Source organism: Amphiprion ocellaris, chromosome 17 (assembly GCF_022539595.1).
Source record: "Amphiprion ocellaris isolate individual 3 ecotype Okinawa chromosome 17, ASM2253959v1, whole genome shotgun sequence".
Classification (NCBI taxonomy): domain Eukaryota; kingdom Metazoa; phylum Chordata; class Actinopteri; family Pomacentridae; genus Amphiprion; species Amphiprion ocellaris.
Genome location: NC_072782.1, coordinates 5,657,023 through 5,678,345, shown reverse-complemented (window position 1 = coordinate 5,678,345; position 21,323 = coordinate 5,657,023). Strand labels below are relative to the sequence as shown.

Here is a 21,323-nt window from a genome sequence, read left to right as displayed (position 1 = left end):
TTCTGAAGGAAGAGGGAAGATATGTTTATAGTGTAAGATTGATCTAAGACACTTGTACATGAAGTGTTGCAAGACATCATTAGAAGTATCTATATACATATTTTTCCTGTAATTGTTACAAAAGATTTAAAAAATATGCTGCTTCTATGCTCGGTGTTTACTCAGGAGTACAGTTTATATGCAGAATGTGCTCTGCTACTAGCTTTTATTAAATTAGTACAAAATAATATGACAGACTGTTCTTTTTCTTCATGCACGGTTTGTATGCACGTATATTTAGGAGGTGATATGTTTAGGAACCCCTCATCTAAGATGTACGAGCTATAGATTGATTCGAAGGTTAATCTGCGTCGTGTCTTTGCATTTCGCAGCCTCAGGCCAACAGCAAATACAAGACCAGCATGTGCCGAGACCTTCGTCAGCAGGGAGGCTGCCCCCGAGGAACCAACTGCACTTTTGCACACACGCAAGATGAGTTGGAAAAGTGAGTGAAGCGCTTGAATATCCTGCCTTTTCACTGCATCCGGGACTGAGAAAAAGGACTCTGTTCCAGTTTTGTTCACACAGTAGGTTATAATATTAGATAGACGTCTGCTTGTCTAATGACTGGAGTTCTTTTCTGTTTTTATAGCTGCATACTGACACTGACGGAATTAACAGTGTGTTAGAAACAATCACACATTTGATAAAATGATATCTGCATTAAGGGTCTGTAGCTGAAGCCTCTGCAACCCAAGTAATTTCTGGGCATTTATAAGAACCTGCTACATTTTTACTCACTGTCGGCTCGTTTTTCAAAGTCCTGCACCTTTATGGACACAGAACAACAATGATTAGAAGAGGAAGAAACTCAGAATGTCTTTTGTAAATCAAGTTAAAAGATAACATTTCTTTCAAAACTGCCGATGGGTTTTGGGGATGTAAATGGAAGATGAATTCACTGCGTCCTTCTGTCTTCTCTCTGCTTTCACCTGCATCCATACAGCCATTGCTAACATCCCTTTTTAGTTAGATTTGATTTAGGGTATGATTTACAAGAGCTATCTGCATCAATATTATTGCAGTACAAAGGCTACACTTGTCCACATCCACACACCCACACACACTGTGTTCAATGCAAATATCAGTCCAGTAACAAGACTTGTTTGGGTGTTCTTTTCTGAGCAGGTCTTAAGTTGTCTTGATCGTATTGACCCTCCTCCTTCTCTTCACAGATTTAGACTGAGGAACAAGAAGAGCAGCAGTGTGGGCCGTGCATTCCCGTTAGTCCCCGGCGTTCTGAATAAAACCTTCACCATGGAGGGAAACATCCACGCTGATGCGGGAGTCGGTCAGAGCCTCAAAGGCTCCGGGGAGAACACGGCCTCCATGACGGAGGGAGTTCCCGGCCTGACTCACCCACAGCTGATCTCACGAGGGCCTGACATGATGGAGGAAATGAAGAGAGCTGTGCCAAACGGAACCAGTGGGGCCAATGGGTCCAACGGCTTATCTGGCCACAACAGAACCTCGTCAGGATCAACAGAGCAGTAAGATTATTCCTCCACTTATTCAGTGATGCTTGTACATCGTCCTTAACATCCTGAACCCAAAGCAGCAGATCCTGTCACATTTTTACTCCGCCAAGGAGATGGAGCCTCGGCGGAGTTATGTGACGATCGGCGTATGTTTGTCCTTCCATCTGTTTGTCTGTTAGCAACATTACTCAAAAACAGATTTGGATGAAATTTTCAGGGAAAGAGAACCACCAACACAGAGGAGATAGATAGTTACTGGCTCCCAACAGGGTTTTTTTTAGTATCCTAATCTGTAGTATCCCCTTGGATAGTTTAATACATTTCATTTTGCCACAAAAGCACACAACTAGTGCTGTAGCAAATGTTCAGGGCAAAAACTGTATTTGCACTTATTGCTTTTGTCCACAAAAAAAAGTCAGAACAACACATCATACTCAGTGAACAATTTCTGAATCATCCTAGTCAGGTCAAATCACTGCTGTTTATTTTGCACATTTTGAACAACGGCCAGTTTAGCCAAAGTGCAATTGCTAATTTACTGTTAGGGTTAATAACCTATAGTGTTATTACTCTGCCAAGGAATGCAGCAGAATTATGTGACGATCGGCGTACGTTTGTCCGTCTGTTTGTCTGTTAACAGCATTACTCAAAAATGGACAAACGGATTTGGATGAAATTTTCTGGGAAGGTCAGAAATGACACAAGGACAAAGTGATTAGATTTTGGCAGTGATGTGGCTTATAGTCTGGATTCATGGATTTGTTAAAGATTTCTGTATCATTGTGAGATAGCGGCACGGTGTCACTGTAACCATGACAACAAGTGAACGCTACGTCAGCTACCTACTGATGATTACATGATTGCGATCCTACTGCAAATCCACCACTGAGGACTTATCAGGACTTATCTGTCGGAAGTGATACAAGGAACACTTGATTAAATTGTGGGGGTGTTTCTGAGTCCCATCAATTTCTGCCGCCCGCTACATATTTAGGTCACGCGATTCGGTATCCGTACATAATGTACACATGCATAGCACATGCCTGTACTCAGTACAAGGTCATTTTTTTTGTGGGTACATCTATATTAAATGGACACCTTCCATAGTGCCATGATTTCTGCCACGATTTTTTAAAGAAATGATGATCTAATGACTGAGCAGCCTTGGCAAAGTACTGCACTCTCTGGGTGCTTTTTTTGTTACTCACTGTGGGCTCATTTTTCACTGCAATAGAAAGTCCTGCACCTCTATGGAAACAGCACATCCAAGACAAGAAGTAGAGAGAACTCAAAAATGTTTTCTGTGCAATATGGCACAAGTAAAATGCCACATATCATGAACAAAGGAAAAAATTAAATTGCAATTTCTTTGATGATATATTTTCTAAAATTTGACAAAACCTGCAGTCAGCATGCACACATTTCTTGAAAAAAATGTACATATTGTAAATATTTTACTACTTACATTTTTAATTTGCTTCCGTAATTCCATATTACACAGCCTGCAGTTCAGCCCAACTCAGCAGAAAAGTCACAAAATTTTTATCATGTCACTTTTGGTCAGAGCTAAGACACCAGCAGCTTCTCAGTTGCACCGAGAAGTGCAGAATTTTTTGTTTTATACAGAATCTGTTGAGTGCAAACTATTCATTTTTGGCAAATTTTAAACTGGGAAGTGTAGAATAAAATGATCTCAATGAAATATCAGGATTTTAAGTTTCAAATTTTCTGATCAAACAGTGAGTCACAGATGAGCAGTTCAAAGAGCCTATAGAAAAGAAATTCAAACAATTTCTGTCTGCTTTTAAAGTTTCTGGCTCAGATATACGGACGGATTTTGTCAAATTTGTTGATAACATTCTTTCAGAGGTCCATTTATGTGGAATCGAAATGCGTCCAAATAGATAAATTCAACCACTAAGAAAAGCATCTATTTATTTTGTTCAAAGTTAGACAAACACCAGCTGCTTTTCACCTGATTGTCGCCTCTGTCATTTGCATTTCAGTGAATGTAAACAAATGTGCACTAAAGGCAATCTGGTGTGTGGATTTGCACTCACTGGATATTACATGTCATCCTGACAGAGAAATAGAACTTCATGACCATTCATGTGCTGTGGAGGAGGTCAGGAAGTATCTGACTGGAGCTGAAGGCCGGTTGTGTGTTCATTCTTTCCTTTTGTGTTTCAGGAAGAACATCTCTCCTCCCAGGACTCCAGTCAGCCACTCGTCAGCGTCGTCTCCTCTGACCACAGTGGGCCGAGCTGATGGTGGTGCTCCTTTACCCAAACATGGTCAGTTCATTCTGCGAGGCCCACATCCTTCTCAGGCATCGGAGCTGTACTACCAGGAGCCCCACTCTGCATATGACACGGCCCACTATCAACCAACCTGTGAGTCTCATTTTTAAATACAAATCTGAACCAGAAAAACACCTCCTGGAGGAAATGCAAATGAAGGGGTTCTTTTCGTCTTTCCTCCCGCTCTCCAGCAGGTTCCTACTATCAATCTTCCCTCCACCCTCCTCACAAACCGTGCATGGCTCGGTTCCTCCGGTCCTCCAATGTCCCAGAATCCTCTCTGCCACCTTCCATCGGCCCTCCGCCATCTTCTTACCCGAACGACCCTCAAACGCCTCACCCACCCTCTTCCTCTTCCTCGGGGTACCCTCCACACCCACCCAGAGATCGGATGGGACCTCCTCCCTTCCATCCCCACCCAGGCCAGCCTCAGTACGGTCCTCTGGCTCCTGCTCACGGTGTTTACGCTCCCCTCTACGACAGCAGGAGAGTATGGAGGCCTCAGGTGAGCCTTTAGCCGATTCTCATATTACCAGATAATTTGTTTGGTTGGTGACTTTACTGATAATGATTCCATTCCAGCTGTACCACAGAGAGGATGCCAGGAGTAACTCACTGCCTCCAGAGGTGCTGCATTCCTCTGTCTACCAGCCTCCACTCAGGGAGAGGTTCAACTCTCTAGACAGCAATTACTGTTCTGGAGCTGAACATCGAGCAGGGCTACACAGGGTAAGTGAAACATCTTAAACCACGGCCGAGGAGCTTGAATGTAGAGTGCACTGGAACGAAATGAGGAAAAAGAATGTTATCCGGTTTAAATTCCTATACAATAATCACTAAAGCATATATGAGACAAGCGCCAATAAAAGCAAACAAAACTGATATTTAATGTGTGATGATTGATGTACGAGGGTACTTCAAAAAACTCTCAGACTTAAAGCGCTTTTCCACGAGCACCTACTCGACTCGGTTTAGGTCGTTTCCATTACAACTGAGTACCACCTCATCTTGGGTAGAGTCACAAAACAGTCACTGTCCTCAAACATGGTCTCCAATAATGCAGCGGCAGAGTCGAGGAGCTGTGTCCCTCAAATTTAATATATATATATATATATTAAAAAAATATATATAACAGTTGCACAATGTCACGTGGTCGTTTATAAAGATTTTTATGTGCGCTTTATTGTATATTTTTACAAACCCATCACTGCAACGAAAAGCGCTCTGAGACCTGGTGAATGTGTGAAATATTAGTGTAACTCCCCAGATTTTATATGTAAAAAGAATGATCGATCTATTTTACCTGGTTTGAAATCTACCGCCAATCAAAAAAGAATATGCAATCGTCGCACCCTCGATTGGGCTTTGCAGCCTGGCATTTAATAGTCATTAGACTGATAGCAAGACACAAAGATAATGTGGACATTATCTTCTATTTGGGAGAATTAAACCAATCTTTTTGTAAAAAAAAAAAAAAAAAAAAAAATAGGAATTACCTGCCACATGGTGACGTTATGAGTTACTCATGAAGTCAGTCTAACATTTCATCTTATTATTAGTTATAGTTGACTAATGTATGTAAACTTCACCTCTTAAAACCCATTTTTATAGACCGGCTTTTATGTGATGTTATTTATTTTATTTGTCTGTTTTATTCTCTGAGTAGCGTTCTTTTTTGATCTGTCTGTACAGCACTTTGTAAAGTGTAAATAATGTTCTTATTATTATAAACTTATCACTGTAGAGAAATGGCAAAAATTATTGATACATGGACACACATTGAAAGACATAATCTACTGAATCATGTAATGATTAAAAAATTGTCTCTGCTGAGTGCATTATAAAGTGATTTTCTCAATGCTGTTAAACATCCCAGAGTATCTAGTGACACCATCTATATAACTGATGGTGGTCTGTCTTGTGCTGAATGCATTTATTGCTGCATTCGCTTCAGCAACGTTTAGTTTTTCTCTTTCTACGCCCACATATCATCTCACCTCCACCTTCCCTGCCAGTCACAGAGCTGCAGGATGTAGCTTCAGCCTCCACTGTGGTCCTCCCACTTCTCACCCAAATATGTCTCTGCCTCTCCCACTCACTTCTCTGCTTCTCACATGGATCATATAGCATTTTGCCAGTAATGCTGCTACAGTATTCTGCCAACTGTGCACTGCATTAACTGTGATGTATCAGGAGATTTGTTGCACGGGAGAAATTATAAACAGTTGTGTGGGGAAAAAATACCAAAAGCAACTTAAAAACTGCAAATAGCCAAAAGAATTTACACCAAGACATGAGTCCCTGCAGTATTTAGTTGCTATGGTTTGCTATAATCCAGCCCCGAGGAAAAATCTTTTAATTATTTGCCCACTTGGACACTGCAGTGCCAAACAATGCAACAGTGTGGGACAAAATAACAATGAGGACTTACATTGCAGCCAAATACAAAAGGACTAACACAGCATTAAGAGTGGTTGTTGCACTGCAGTACATTATATTGCGTAGCTGTTTCAATTCTCAGTATTGTCAGAAAATGCTCCCATGTGTAAACCAAATGTAAAAAAACAGCTCTATTATTCATTTTTTTGCCAGCAGTCCAATTTAGTCCAAGAAGGGGGCCAAGTATCGGTTGTTATTAACTGCGTCAGTCATCATCGCTAAACTGCTAATTAACATGCTCAAATATATTACTGTTATTAAAATTATGTGCATATAATTATTGGCTCCCGTTCCTTACTGCTCCTTCTCTTCCTCGCCGCTGCCTCTCCAGGACTATGGACGTGTTCCTCTGGGCTACGAGGATCTGTTCAGGAGGAAGCAGGAGCAGTGGGCTCATCACCACCACCATCACAACGCCAACAGGCCCTCCCAGTCTTCCCCCATCTTCACCATCGATTTTGGAACAGAGGTAGAAAGCAAATGAGGGAGGAAACATAGACACACGCATCCCTGCGGGGAGCGTTGTTCGGGTTATTTATAGGTGCCACAATTAAAACCGTAGTCATGACCGGTTTATTAATAACGTCCCTGCAGCCGGTAGACATTAAGAACAGTGGATCGGCTTGTGTATTTTACCAGTTTTCAAATATGTTGTATTTAATTCCTATCCCAAAAGCTTATGCTTCAGCTGTGTTCAATGCTTTTAAGTGGGAGATAGTTGCCTAGCAACTGTGGAGGAAGATAACATAGCAATGCACAATTGTGGCGTGTGGGAGTGTGCGTGCGTGCGTGCGTGCGTGCGTGCGTGCGTGCGTGCGTGCGTGCGTGCGTGCGTGCGTGCGCGTGCGTGCGTGCGTGAAAGCAAGAGGAGAGACTTTACCAAGCAGAGACTGGCTCATTTAGCCAAGTAAGGCTTTGTTTAACAGCCTGTCAGATATGATTTTGTGAAGACATCCAGTGTTAAATGGGATTCTTGTTCAATAATACACAACTTTTTAAGTGTTTGTTTACTGAGCTCAATTTAAGTTTGAAGCCTGCGCATAACAAGAATAAGCAAACAACACCGTAGGCAAAAAGTCTAGCTATTTCTATCTAATAGCCAGTGCTTGCCACAGGGATTGCAGCGATACGAGTGCATAAATTAAGATTAGTGAGGAACCGGGGCTGGTGTCGTCGGTGTCTGAGCCTTTGAGCGCGTTAATATCTGTATATTCACACTTTTTTCGTGCTGGCTCTTCGTGCAGCTGGAGTCCATTCATAGTCAGACAGTTTATCACAGGACTGATACATGCAGACAAACAACCAAACACAGCCACTAAAGAATCTCTGTTTGGGTTACTGCATCTCAAATCATCAGAGGCCTTCTGTTCAACCACCTCTTATGTGTAGTTTAGAATATGTAAAATGTTATCTCTGACTTTTTTAGATGGATATTAAATACTTTCTGGCACCAAAAAAAACAGTTTAAACCTGCCCATCAACCTACTTTTAGTACATTTTTTCACACAAATGGTGTCCGAAAATCTGAAATAAGCTTGTATATATAGTTTTTCTTAGCTATATTTGGAGAAACGTTTTGAAACTGCAGAACTCTGTTGCACTTGGATTAGGCTATCTAGCAATATTTTAGTTCTGATTATACACCAAATATTTTATATTAAAAAGTTTTATTGTGATACTCAACTATATATGATTCCAAAAAATATCACAAGTTGACTTCAACTCTCCTGTTATCAAACAATATTTGATCTACTTGTGCAGAATTGCAGCTTCTGAACAAATAACATAAGAAATAACAGAAAAAAGTTCAGATTTTTATCTGTAATAATTCCTGAGATTCAAACATCGCCTCAGATTGCAATGCGTGAAGAAATGTTCTCAAAATGGTCAAAAGAAAAAATTAAAAATTTACAAATACCTTATAAACATCCATATTTTATGCTATAAAAAAGTTAGGCATGGTTTGTCAGAATTGTTCAATCAAAAATTGTTCTAAAAAATTGCTGATTTCAGATGGGATGACTACAATACGTAACCTGCTTGTCTGGATCTTCCAATGTAAAGTCAGTGCGGCATCCCAAATGTCAATGTACAGCTTAGTAACTCAAAGCTGCAATTTCTGCCTCTCCAGTGGGAAACTCTTGGCTGAAGGTGCTCCCAACGTTAAAAAAAAACTACAAATCGATGTTATCCCCGTGATCTTTGGGCAGATCAATTTGTATTAATTAACCCGATCGAGTTTCTTGCTCAAGAAGCTTCACTATCATGTTAAATGTCTCTTCTTTCAGCATGTGGAAAGCAGCGGGGGTCAGTGCGTGGGATGCAGGTTCAGAGGTGAGGAAAGTCTAGCTCACTACTCTCCGTGGTCCTGTGGAACCATCGGGCCCTGCCTCAGCCCCTTTGAGCCCGAAACACTCACACATAACTCGGCTCACTCCTGCTCTGAGCACTCGGTGAGACTTCACACTGACACTCCAATACGTCCACAGTTGTTTTCATGATTACTCTGGGCTTCATGTAGATATGTGTGATCTCTTTCTGTTGCAGGAGCTGGACAGTAACGAAGGTGGAGGCGGTGGCGTTAGCGGCGGTGGCGTCGGGAAGCGATGGCTGCATTCACTGGATCACTACCGACGCTTGAAAGACGAGGACCCCATCATTCCTTTCAGTGAGGGGCCCATTATCTCTAAGTGGGGAGCCATTTCAAGGGCGTCTCGCACCGGCTACCACACCACCGACCCTGTTCAAGCCACAGCCTGCCAGGGCAGCGCCAACACCACGCCCATCAACTTTAAAGGTATGGAGGTTCTAAAAGAGGAATGAAAGTTAATAGAATAAATTAAAGAATGTTGACCGGAAATGGAGAGAAGATATACAATATATAAATATGTAAGAGAAGATCCAACTTGACTGTCATTAGACAACAAAATGCAGTCTTTGCATATACTAATTCGTTGGAAAGCTGGGGTCTGTGCACAGTGTCACGATGGGAAATAGCAGATAGGGTTTAGGGCCTTCCACGGGGGCCCAACAGTGGCTGAAAGTAACAAGGCACTAGTTTTTTTTAACCCTTGGATACACAACATCGGTCAAAAGGAAAATGGGTATCTCTTGACCCACGTTGTGCATCAAAGGGTTAAAAGAACAAAAGTACACACCCCAGATGGGACTCGAACCCACAATCCCTGGCTTAGGAGGCCAGTGCCTTATCCATTAGGCCACTGGGGCTTTCCGTAATGTGTCGTTGACTGAAATCACGTGCCCGAGGCGATCACACTGGTATCATTTGTTAACCCTTGGGGCCCCACAAACACAGTTAGTGTCCAAACTCACGTCTCTTCTTCTCCACTGAATTGCTCACAAAGTTTTAATAACAGCAAGGCGGTGAAGACATCAAATGGAACTGCACAACTTGGCTTTTCCAATGATGCTAGTTGTTTGTCTTTGTGGTAAAATGCTAGTGAGAAAAACAATTTTGAAACTACACTCAAATTTAATCTTAGTTACAGCCTATCTACATTACATCACAAACATTATTTGAATTACACATTGACTCTCCATTGCAAAGATTAAGATTTAACTTTATTTTCAATAGAATACAATCTTTGTATATCCTAACTTGTTAGGAAGTTGGTCCAGCAATAGGACGTTTTCAGTTTTAGGTCTTGAAGCCCCAACCTTCTGACTAGTAGCACAAAACCTTAACTTTAAACATGTTTTAGAAACAACTACATGCCAAGAAAGAGACATTGACACACAAAAGATTCCAATATATTGGTCTGAGGGACCATTGCACACCCCAGATGGGACTCGAACCCACAATCCCTGGCTTAGGAGGCCAGTGCCTTATCCATTAGGCCACTGGGGCCTGAAATTGCACGCTTCTGAGTGGCATCACATGTGTGAGGAGATTACAATCAGATACAGTTTTTGCATATCCTGACTTGATAGGAAGTTGGTCCAGAAGTAGCATGTTTTCAGTTTTAGGTCTTGAAGCCCCAGCCTTCTGACCAGTAGCTCAAAACCTTAACTTTAAACATGTTTTAGGACCAAGTAGATACCAAGAAGGAGACACTGACACAAGGAAGGTTTCAATATATTGGTTTCAGGGACCATTGCACAACCCAGATGGGACTCAAATCCACAATCCCTGGTTTAGGAGGCCAGTGCCTTATCCATTAGGCCACTGGGGCCTGAAATGTGGGAAGAGATTACAATCGAACACAGTTTTCGCATGTTTTCAGTTTTAAGCCTTGAAGTCCCAACCTTCTGACTAGTAGCACAAAACCTTAACTTTAAACATGTTGCTAAGGACAACTACATGCCAAGAAAGATTCCAATATGTTGGTCATAGAGACCACTGCACACCCCAGATGGGACTTGAACCCACAATCCCTGGCTTAGGAGGCCAGTGCCTTATCTATTAGGCCACTGGGGCTTTAAACTGTAGGCCTGTGAATGGCATCACGTGCCTGGGGACATTACGCTCATATCGTGTGTTAACCCTTTGGGGCCCCACAGGCAGTGTCCAAACTCACATCCCTTCTTGTCGACTAAATTGCTCACAAAGCAAACAGCACAGCAGTGAAGATATTAAATGGAACTGCACAACTTGACTTTTCCAGTGATGCCAGTTGCTTGTCTTTGCGGCAAAGTGCTTGCAGTAAGTTTAGTGACAGTTACAAGGTCCATCTTCACGCCCATTTCTCTTATTTAAATGAAACATGAACTTGTCACTGCAAAGATATGGGACACATATCACAAGAAAAAACCAAACCAGAGCTTTGTAATGATGTTTGTCACATAGTTGTAGATCCCAAAGCAATCCCATTATGTAGAAGGATCGTGTTTCTGCAGAGTAATATCTCTGCTTCTCCATTCATCACTGAGTCCTGATAATTTCATAATGAACCACCTACCAAAAAATAAAAACAGAAGAGCTCATCCTTCCTGATCACTCTTTCTCTGTGCAGCAAAGTGTTGACAAGTAATCTGATAGTGAAATTACAGAAAATGTATGCATTGGCTCCAATGATAGGGCTGACACTGCATCTTTCTGTACATAAATAGAAACACAAAATAATGGATTTACTTCTCGCAATTATTCAAAAGACAACCACTGGTCACCTGTTCCCACATCTCTACTTTATGTGCACGCTTCAGTGAATAAAGCATTTTATTTATTTGTGTTACAAATTGCTATGTCCTACAGTATCGTTGCTCTGATAATGCCAGATTCCAGGCAATCTCCTAACACAACAATGCAAAAATGATATCTACTTCCAGCATTTTATGGTAAAAACATACCAGTTTTATAAATTTGCAGCAGTGTTTTCCTTAATGTAAACCGTAAAATAAATATATATCATATCAAATGATGATCTGGATAGTTGATGCTATTCTGAGCTCAAAAGCAAAGGTAATGAAACTACCGAGGATTCTTAGGGTTAAGTCATTTTTTTGAAAATCTAGCTTGCAGTCTGTCTGAAGTGGTGATGACCTCTGCTGTGTTGTCTTTGACTCTTACAGTTCATCTTTCACCAAGAGGTTTTTACTTTGATTTCTTATTTTATTTGATCTTTTTTTTTTGTTCTTGTCATGTTTATTTTTTCTTCATCTGTGCTAGAAATAGAAATGTAATATTTAGATTCTATTATTAATATTGTTTTTTTACCATTAAAGTTAACTTTTTCTCAATTCTTTATTTTCAAAGGATAACAATATATATTTCAAGTACATTCAAACTAGCTTTTCACAAGTATTCAGCATGTAGAACACAATTTGAATCTCATTTCTTCTCTTTATCCTTTTTTCTTTTTTATGATGTAGTTTCAAACAAGTCATAAAAACAAAGTCAACAAGGGGATGTACATTGACAAAGGTACTTAGAAACAAGATGTTAGCATTGCTTTAACCATTATGAGAGAGAAAAAATCATAAACTAATAAATACTAGAGAACTAAAAGTGTCCCTTTTTTAAAATAAAGGCCAGGCAGTATTTCATATTAGTATTGTTAAAGAGTAGTTAAAGGTTTGATTTTTTTCTTTGCTCTTTTCTGCCCAACAGACTACAACCCACACTTGGATCACAGTGACTACAGGTGGAGCTCCAGAGGATCAGACTCTTCTAGTCACTCCAGTTTCCTAGAGAGGTACAACATCCACATCCACAAATTTTGAAATCTGTTTTTACCAGCTGCATGTCTTATATGATACTGCACCACTGCATATAAAAGTCCCAAGTCTGCCTCCCTGTGTTGATTAAAGCTCTAAACACTCATTTCTGTGTCAAAATTTGATACTTTCCATAAGAATAATCCCTTCATGCCTTATCGTGGCTTAACATTAACTGTTTCATCGATACACTGCAGTGTAAGGTGAAAATGTGCAGCCATAACACTGCTGCTTTCACGCATGATGCACCTAAAAGCATGTAAATAAAACACCTCATGGACATGTTCACAAGGTTAAAAACTTGATCTTAGTTGGAGAAGGTCTTTAAGTTCATAAAGCTGCTATAAAAATTGTAAACATTAAAAGGTTTAAATTACTCTCTGAACCCCACACACCAACTCACTGTGACACAAACACAACTCATTTCCTCTGAGTGGTAAGACTAAAAATAGAGAGGCTAGCTGGTTTGGTTAAAACCCACTGAGCAAACAGGGAAAGAAGTCAGCAAAGCCCTCTGCTGCTTCTGATATTTACCAATATAGATAATACATTTAACCACTATAAAATGTTTTATCATTTGTATTTATTTTCTTAAATTTACATTATTTTCATTATCATCTTTCTATTGATTTCCAATATAGTCTTATCAAGAAATTTACAGTAACAAAAGGTTAAAAAATTGCACAAAAACTCATTGTTGTCTGTATTTGTACACACTTTAGTGAGCAGCTTTGTGCGTCAGAGCTACACGGCCGGCGAACGTCTATAAGCAGTGGTGAGAAAATTGTGTCTGATCTGCAAGCCCATCAGACCGCCTTCAGCCAGGATCGGGACCGGGCTGAGAGCGAACCGGACCCAGATCGAGACATCGAGCTTGAACTGTGCGCTCTGGACATGGAGGATTCAGACCACCAGGACATCAACTCTCAGGTATGTATGATTGTGTATAAATGAGACCGGAGGGATGGGTCATATAAAACAAACACATGGACACTGTACAGGGGGTCCTCGGTTTACGACGTCCTCGACCTACGGCGTTTCGTCATTACGTCAGAACTGGTTACGTGGAACTAGTTGACGAGCGGAGCGGACAAATGCGTTGCCACACTGTGCTATAAGACGGCTTTGTTTACATTCTCTGGTTGTACACCACCTTGGATTGTGCCACATTCACTAACTTTTTGCCCTTCATTATGGCTCCCAAGCATAAGTGAGACTCTTCTGATAGCAGTACTTCAAAGAAAAGGAAAGCCGTCTCCATGGAAGTGACATTAGATAGAATAAAACACTCAGAACAGGGCGAAACACCGACGAAAATCGGTCAAGTTGTAAAAACAGGTCAACATATTGTAGTGACCCTCTGTGATGAATGAGTGAGACTTTATCTGGTTCTCTGCTGGTTTATTGAACCTTCATACAGGCTACTGTGGACCGTAGCCAACGCCAGAATAACTAGAAAAACCCCATAACTTAGCTCTAGAATTAGCCGCCGTTCCCAGCTCTCTCTACTGCAGACTCTCAGCCAATCAGAGGTGAGCTAACTAAACATGGCACGTTCACTGACATTAGGTAAATCTGGAACTGAACAATAAACATTGGAACATCAAAAACAATATCAGTCCGTTACAATATTCTGTTTTCTTCTTGTAAAATGATTCATACATGCATGAAAGTCGTTGGTATTCATGACTTTTCTGAAGAACTGTCGATATCCATTAGATCCATTAGATCGATATCGTGATGCACGGAACGACTTTGTTCACATTTTTGTTGGAGTTCCGCCTTGTGGTGAAAATCGAGTTACGTAGATCAGTAGGAACAGAACTCCAGTGTAAATCGAGGACCCCTGTATTTGTATCAGTTTTTTTCCTAAAGGGAGATTTTAAGGCTCCGATTTTTGAAATGTGGAAACTCTTTGAGGTACAACCAGACCTCTTTATGGTCTCTCCCGTTTTCATGTTTGCATCACAGGAGTCTTTAGATCTGGCCGCCCCACAGTCTAAGGATGCTTCCCACCTCCTCCCACCTCCCTGCTCATCTCCCCTCCTCTCCTCCCCTGTAGAGGAGCTCCCCCAAAGCGAGGGTCTTTCAACAGAAAAGATGGACGCTCACCTGTTGAAAAAGATGGCCTTCAGGTGAATGGTAACTGCTGTCTCACAGGATTGCCCTCACTCTGCTGTGACCTTAGTCATCAGGTTGTTGAGCCGATGGTTTAGAGGTTCTCCGTCTTCTTACACTTGTCTTCCGTGCTTTGTCTCTTTCGGTTTTCCAGGAAGTCCCTGTCTCCAGGAGGGCTGGTATCCGGGGGTCTGGGCATCGGGAAGCTGGTGCTGCGTACCGGACCTCCTCGACTGAGTGACGCCTCCACCAGAGCCTGTCCTGAAACAGCCGGGGCAGAGATGCTGCTCAATGGAAGCTAAAGGGCCACAAAGTCAGACTCTGACCTGCACCGAGCTACAGCTGAGTGCCGACAACCAGATCCTGGTTTAGGGGAAAACCATTTAATTCTAGCCTTCATATATGTCGATCATATGCCTAAATAAAACCTGACAGCTATAGATGAACAGTCTGCGCTGCACCACATGGCAAGGGGCAAAAAGAAAACACACTGGACTGCCCTTAGGTGGTGATATTTTCCACAGAGTTCCATAGAGAATTGAGTGATATTGTTTATGGCTAATATGGTACACGGCCAGCTTTCTCTAATGGTAGATGCTGAACTTGTCCATGTTTGCAGTTTCAACCTCTGGTCGCATTTAGGGGAAGAACTCACAGTATCTTCATTATCTGATTGGCTACTTACATTTGACGGGCCTTTTTTCACATCAGATAGCAAAATCTAACAATATTATAAGTGAATATTTCCTCAATTATGCCATTTTTAAGCTTATTTTAGGATTTATATATTAATATTTTCCTTTTAAATTATTCCCCCCATATATAACCTCAACTAACAGCAAAAACTGGGATCCTTTCACCCAGTACTGAATGGTAGATCACAGTAAACGGTTCATTTATTTACATCTATCCTACACATGTAATGTTTAAATATACTCTAGCTTCCTGTGTGTGATTGCTTTTTAGCTTGTGCCTTGGAAAAGCAAAAGTGTTTCCATCAAAGCAGGCGCGGTTTATAGTCTCCACATTCAAATGGTAGATTAAAAAAAGCAGTGGGATTATTTATCCCCTTTTATATATGTTGCCCCTTTTAAGAGATCTGACATTTGTATCTTGTGTTTCTTCTGTCTGTTAACATGTTATCGCAGAACAAACGCCTTCTCTGAGCAGCCTTATGTGGCCAAGGCTTCATCCAGCGTGATGCCGCCGGTTTACTGTAGAGCCTTTGTTGACATTTCATTTCATAAGTATTCCCGGCAAGATCGAGAAATAGATGTTTCTGGTAGAGCTGAGACCAAACATGGGCACTCCATACGTGCCTCGGACAGAAAGTCTTTAATGTGCTGAAAGAGAAGCAAGCCTGTGTGTTTTATGAGTCATATGAGCTTTTAAACGTTGACCTCCGAATTCCATCAACTGTCACGGGATCACGGAAGACAATAACACGGTCATAAACTGAATTTGTAAATGCTCAGAGGTCAGTTTTGTACTTACTTTTTAGAATACCTTTAACATATACTCTTAGTCTACAAATGTAAAGAATAGAAACAGTATTTTTAGCTGCAGGGGGAGATAACTTAGTGGAATTCTCTATTTACTCACAGTCAGTCTTAAAAATGTTTGTTCCATCTTTGTGTGCCTGTAGTGTTACTGACAACTAATCCTGCTAATTGTAAGTTAGCTGCACACATTCACAGGCAGTTGACACAGTCATGCTAGATAGTGGCCTTTCCATGGTGTTCTAGAAAAACGAAACTAAACATTGGGCTCTACAGTGACTTCTGTCTCATCATACACATAAATCTCAAAAACCGAACGCTGGACATCACATTTTTGTAATCCTATGGCCTCTGCTTCACATTTATGTGCGATATAATCAATAATGTTTGAAGGCTACAACAGAGAGGGATGCCACTTCTTGTGTTTCTTCATGCTTTGGTTAGCTTTTTGAAAAGTTTTGAGTCGTTTTATTTTACACGTTGCTAACTTCTGTGAAGTTGTCCGTCGGGGTATTTTGTATCAGGATCTTTGTTACTCTTGTTTCGTTGTGTATTATGTTTGCTGGCCATCAGATGTGCTGTCACCAGAACTCCACCAAAGTCTCCGTCACTTTAGTTTTGTTTAATATGGGTGATTTCCACATAGTGTGCCGTGCCTCGCTCCCTTTTTATAGACACGAGGCGTCCTATTATGTGTGACTTAGTAACTTAAATGAAATATTCACCCATCTGTAGATGTACAGGAGTCATGAGTTTGTTTACACCTAATTCTAAATCTAATGAGATTTGTGTAGAAGGAGAAGAGGAGGGCAAATCAGTCTTTGAATCTTTCAAGTTCCATCTTTAACCTTCGTGTTGTCCTGCGGGTCAAAATTGACCCAGTTTAAAGTTTGAAAATGTGGAAAAAAATCCATATTTTCACAGTGAAACTTCTGATGAAAAAATGACAACCAAAATCCAGTGAATTTTGCTGGATTTTGGTTGATTTTTATGTGAATGTTCTTAAAGAAAATATTAAAAGTTTTACTGATATATATGTAATCAGTTTAGATATTAATAGGATTTCTTTTGGAAGATTTTTACTCATTATTTGAAAATATTTACAAGGATTTTCTTGCCAAATTTGGGGGATTTTTTTAAAAATACAACTTTTAAGGGAAACTTTTAAGGAATTATTGGAATTTTCTTCCTGAAGGTTTTGCAAATTTTCAGGAATTTAGGGAATTTTTTGCTGAATTTTTGGATTTTTGTCAGACAAGGAAACAATATTTTTTGGTGCCCGTAAATGAGGACAACAGGAGGGTTAATTTCCTCTCATCTCTGCTACTGAAAAAACCCTGAGAGACAAGCGTCAGTGCTTTTCCTCTTGGATAATACATTAAAATCCATTTTACAGGGTTAGGGAATGCCTGTGTTGAGGTTTAAGTTAGGACTTTTTAAACCAGAAAAACTTACCTGTTGGTTTCCCTCTTTATTTTCCACCCAACTGCTCAGAGACATGGGTAGAGAAACTGAAGAACTGAACTGGACATTGATGTGGCAGTGCTGTTTTTTTGGGGAAAAAAAAGTTTTGTAGGGTTAATTTCTGACTAACATATGAAAGGCAAGGGCTGGCACAGGGATTTGGCAGTTATTGAATTAGCTCAGCTACTTACTGTCACTCTGCATCTGTTTACAACTTCACCTCTGAAGTCATGTAAGTGCCATGTCGTGTACAGTACAATCAATCCCTGCAGATTTTCCTCCAGCTTTTTCCATAGTCCTCACCTGGAAACCACGTGAGGAGGGAGAGGCTCGGTCGAGTCGAGGAGTGGGACACTTCTCTTGTAGTTCTGCATTGTTCCATTAGAGGAGGCTAGATCCTTGTCTGTTTTGAATCGCTCAGGGAAGACTTAATTTGCTCAGCTACTTTGGCTTTTTTCTATATCCATCACTTGGAAATATTCTGTGGAAGTATTTACCTGCTGATAATTGACCCTTTCACCCAGATGGGTAAAAGTGTGATTCTTTGATTTGCTAATGTTTACTTTGTTCTCTTTTGCCTCTCAGTATCAGTATTGGCTTTCTGCTCTTTGTGTTCTCATGAGAAAGGGCTGGGCACTACTGTATGTTCAAAAACATTATTGTGAGTATTGAAACTAATGTCAAAGTGATACTCCCTGTTTCCTTTAATGTCTCTATAGAGCACTGCTGTGGTGGCTAATTGGACTGCACTGATTCCCACCCCTCCATCACTGCCAGTGCCATCCCCACCTTCCGCCCCCCCCCTCCACCTCCACCTCCACCTCCACCACCTTCCCTGCATCCTGAGTCCATGCATGCGGTATAGTCCCTCTTGTGATGGCGGAGGAGTAATAACAATTCTGTAGTTGTGATACAACACACCCAGCGCTGTAAGAGTTCTGCACATGCCCACTGTGTGGCCACGTCAAGTGCTGAAGTTTGCTTGCAGCATTTTTACTTGCTTGCTCATGACAATTGATTATTGTTTAATAGAGATTATATGATTATTACTATTATTGTTATGACCACATTTGGTTGTCGTTGTGGTATTTTTTCCTTCTTGATATAAGTCGGCTTCTTTGTTTTGAGAGTTTGCTGAAAATTTTTTATTAGACAAGAAAGTGTCTCATTATTCTATATTGTATGGAAAAACAAGCCTGTTTGTTGATTGTGAAACATGATGAACTGATGTTTTCTGACTATTCATGTCTGTATTAGACATTTTATTTGCGAATCTATTGTTCGATTGAAATGTAAATGAACTATTAAGAGATGGTACACATCTGTCATTGTATACAGTCTGGCACCATCATTAGATGGACTTATAGTATAGATGCTCATTTATACAACCTGTGATAATCAGATATATTTAAATGTTTAAATCATTGGGGCAGTTGTGTAATGTTTCAGAATGAGGAAAATACAATCCTTTAAGAGACAGCATATCTAAAATGTCCCCAAAATGAATAATACTGTTACGTATTCCATTTATTTCCTTGGAAATATCACATTGTGAAAGGTTTCCCTTTTACTTACTGTACGGTGATGCAGGACTGGAGTTAAGTCTAACCTATGGTGATGATGATTTATGTGCTATTAATACCTGATGAAACTGTTTGAGTTTTGTTCCACTGACTGATTCTTCTGTGCATTTTCTGGCTTGTTCCACCTGTATTACATGGACCTGCAGACAGCTTGGACAAGCAGCGAACTGCTTCTGTGTCGCACTGAGAGAGAGGAGTTATGAGAAGGAAGATTGCAGCACATGAAATTGCATGCTATAATAAACTGACAACAGTACTGCCTGTTTGTGATTCCTGTCTTCATTTGTGAATGCCGTATTCTGCAAGGAGGTGCGGTGGATAGATAGATACCTTATTAATCCTGAGGGAAATTCAGGTGTTCAGCAGCTTGCATACAACAACATAAATAACTAAAAGGCAGGTTAGTAACATTAAAGGTTAGTATATACTCTGAAAATCTTGCTGTACAATACTATAAAAACACAAATACTAAATGTAATTAAAATTCAATATACAGTATTTTACACATTTCAAGGCACGGTGATTTAAAGTGAATTTGAGTGATTTAAAGTGACTTGACAGATGATAGGAAAACAGTTTTATTGAACTACCTAAGGTGCATGGACATTTTACAGTCAGCACAATGAGCACTGTTGCCTCATAGCTGGAAGATTTGCGCTTTGCGTCCTGGTTAGGGCGCCTGGGATCTTTCTGCATGGAGTTTGCATGTTCTCCCTGTGCAGTGTGGGGTTTCTCCGGGTTCTCCTGCTTCCTCCCACAGTTCAAAAACATGCTGAGGTTAATTGGTGACTAAATTGTCTGTAGGTGTGACTGAGCGGGATTGGTTGTTTGCATATGTAGCCCTGTGATAGACTGTTTCCTGTCCAGGATGTCCCTAAGTCAGCTGGGATAGACTCCAGCTCCCCCTCAACCCTAATGAGTATTAAGTGGTGTATAGATAATGGATGGATGGATGGATATTCTGACAGATGATTTTACATAACACAATTTATATGCTTTGAACTGACAATACTTAAACAGTTCTCTCAGGAATACTTATGAACATCCCTTATTTTCAGATTGATGGTTATGGGCCTGAATGTTTCAATAAACAATCAGCATATGACATCCATCACTACCACATATCTCTCCCTGTAGTGTTGTTGCAGTGGAGCATTTACACTTCATCAAGCCAGCAAAGGATTTAATGAAACTCAAGCGGGCGCTAAAAATCTCACTGAAAGTATGTGAGTGGGAATAGCGCAGGAGGTGTTACTGTAAACTGTCCTTCAGGAACCTGCTAACACAAAACAAGCTTTGTGAGTGTGCGTGTGATCAGCCCTGTCTCATGTTTTGTGGTGTTAAAAGGCGGAAGAGCTTCATGTTAACCTGGCAGTATCTCTGATGAAATTGCAGGGCCCTGACAGGCTGGACAGGAAGGGCCAGCATGAACCGCAACACAATGAGCAGAGTGGGTGTGTTTGTCACTGCTGACTGCTGTGGTTTGCTGGCTGATTCAAAGGCATAGCTGTGGGATTAATAAGATCCTGCTCTCCCCCCTTTCACTCTATCACTAAAGATCTGTTGTAAACAAATGGGTGCCATCCCTGCCAAACTACTGCGTAATACTAAGGAATGATGAGGGTTTACATTCGGTTAACTTGAGTTTGAACTGCTGAAACAATGGATTTTCTATGTGGGTTATGTCTACATAATCTGAATTAAAGATGGAGCTGTACAGAAAATAGAAAAAAATGAACTGACTGTAAAAAAAATGTCTTATCTGTTGATCATTGCTGCTGTGGAATTGAAAAAAATGGATCTGATGATTGTTTTATGCTTAATAGGTCAACTAAAGATTGCTGGCATTAAAGAACAAGTTATAAGAACATTTTAATTGCAATAAGTTTATGATTCTAGCAGTTACTTCATTGTTAAGCCAAGCTGTTACTTGGATAGGTAAGGTAAAATAGTAAGTATAACAGTTTAAAGATATGTTTTGCAAAAAAAAGATGAAATCAACGAATGAGCAAAACTTAAAATCCCTGTAAATACTATGACTTTCTGAGTACCATCTTCTGAAAACCTTACAATCAATCAAAATCTAATATAAACTGCACTTGAGCATTTAGAGATGTAGATTTGAGACTCATATCTGAGAGTTTGTGTGATTTTTCATTCATGTGCCAGTGGAAAACATTCAAGTGTCACATTTTGACCTGGTAAAATCCAATATTAAAGCAACAGGTA

The 21,323-nt window shown here is 40.5% G+C and overlaps 1 protein-coding gene and 3 non-coding genes across 10 annotated transcripts in view; 1 reads left to right on the top strand and 3 right to left on the bottom strand.

The window, feature by feature from the left end:
• The window catches only part of rc3h2 (ring finger and CCCH-type domains 2), a 42,730-nt gene extending 23,380 nt beyond the window's left edge, over positions 1-19,350 (top strand). For 4 of the 7 annotated variants that reach the window (XM_055019276.1, XM_055019275.1, XM_055019277.1 and 1 more), the window contains 12 exons: positions 372-484; positions 1,215-1,529; positions 3,708-3,910; positions 4,009-4,322; positions 4,400-4,546; positions 6,588-6,725; positions 8,545-8,709; positions 8,804-9,053; positions 12,324-12,408; positions 13,153-13,360; positions 14,402-14,565; positions 14,703-19,350. In XM_055019276.1, the coding sequence (XP_054875251.1) occupies positions 372-484; positions 1,215-1,529; positions 3,708-3,910; positions 4,009-4,322; positions 4,400-4,546; positions 6,588-6,725; positions 8,545-8,709; positions 8,804-9,053; positions 12,324-12,408; positions 13,153-13,360; positions 14,402-14,565; positions 14,703-14,850 (2,250 nt within the window). In that variant the 3' untranslated portion in view covers positions 14,851-19,350. Of the gene's footprint in view, positions 1-371; positions 485-1,214; positions 1,530-3,707; positions 3,911-4,008; positions 4,323-4,399; positions 4,547-6,587; positions 6,726-8,544; positions 8,710-8,803; positions 9,054-12,323; positions 12,409-13,152; positions 13,361-14,401; positions 14,573-14,702 lie in introns of all 7 variants that reach the window. The other 3 variants (XM_055019278.1, XM_055019279.1, XM_055019280.1) reach the window with 3 other exon arrangements.
• On the bottom strand, positions 9,412-9,484 carry trnar-ccu (transfer RNA arginine (anticodon CCU)). Its single transcript has one exon. It is a non-coding gene; the product is annotated as a tRNA-Arg (tRNA).
• trnar-ccu (transfer RNA arginine (anticodon CCU)) lies at positions 10,052-10,124 on the bottom strand. The gene has a single exon. It is a non-coding gene; the product is annotated as a tRNA-Arg (tRNA).
• On the bottom strand, positions 10,622-10,694 carry trnar-ccu (transfer RNA arginine (anticodon CCU)). The gene has a single exon. It is a non-coding gene; the product is annotated as a tRNA-Arg (tRNA).
• Positions 19,351-21,323: the final 1,973 nt, after the last annotated feature.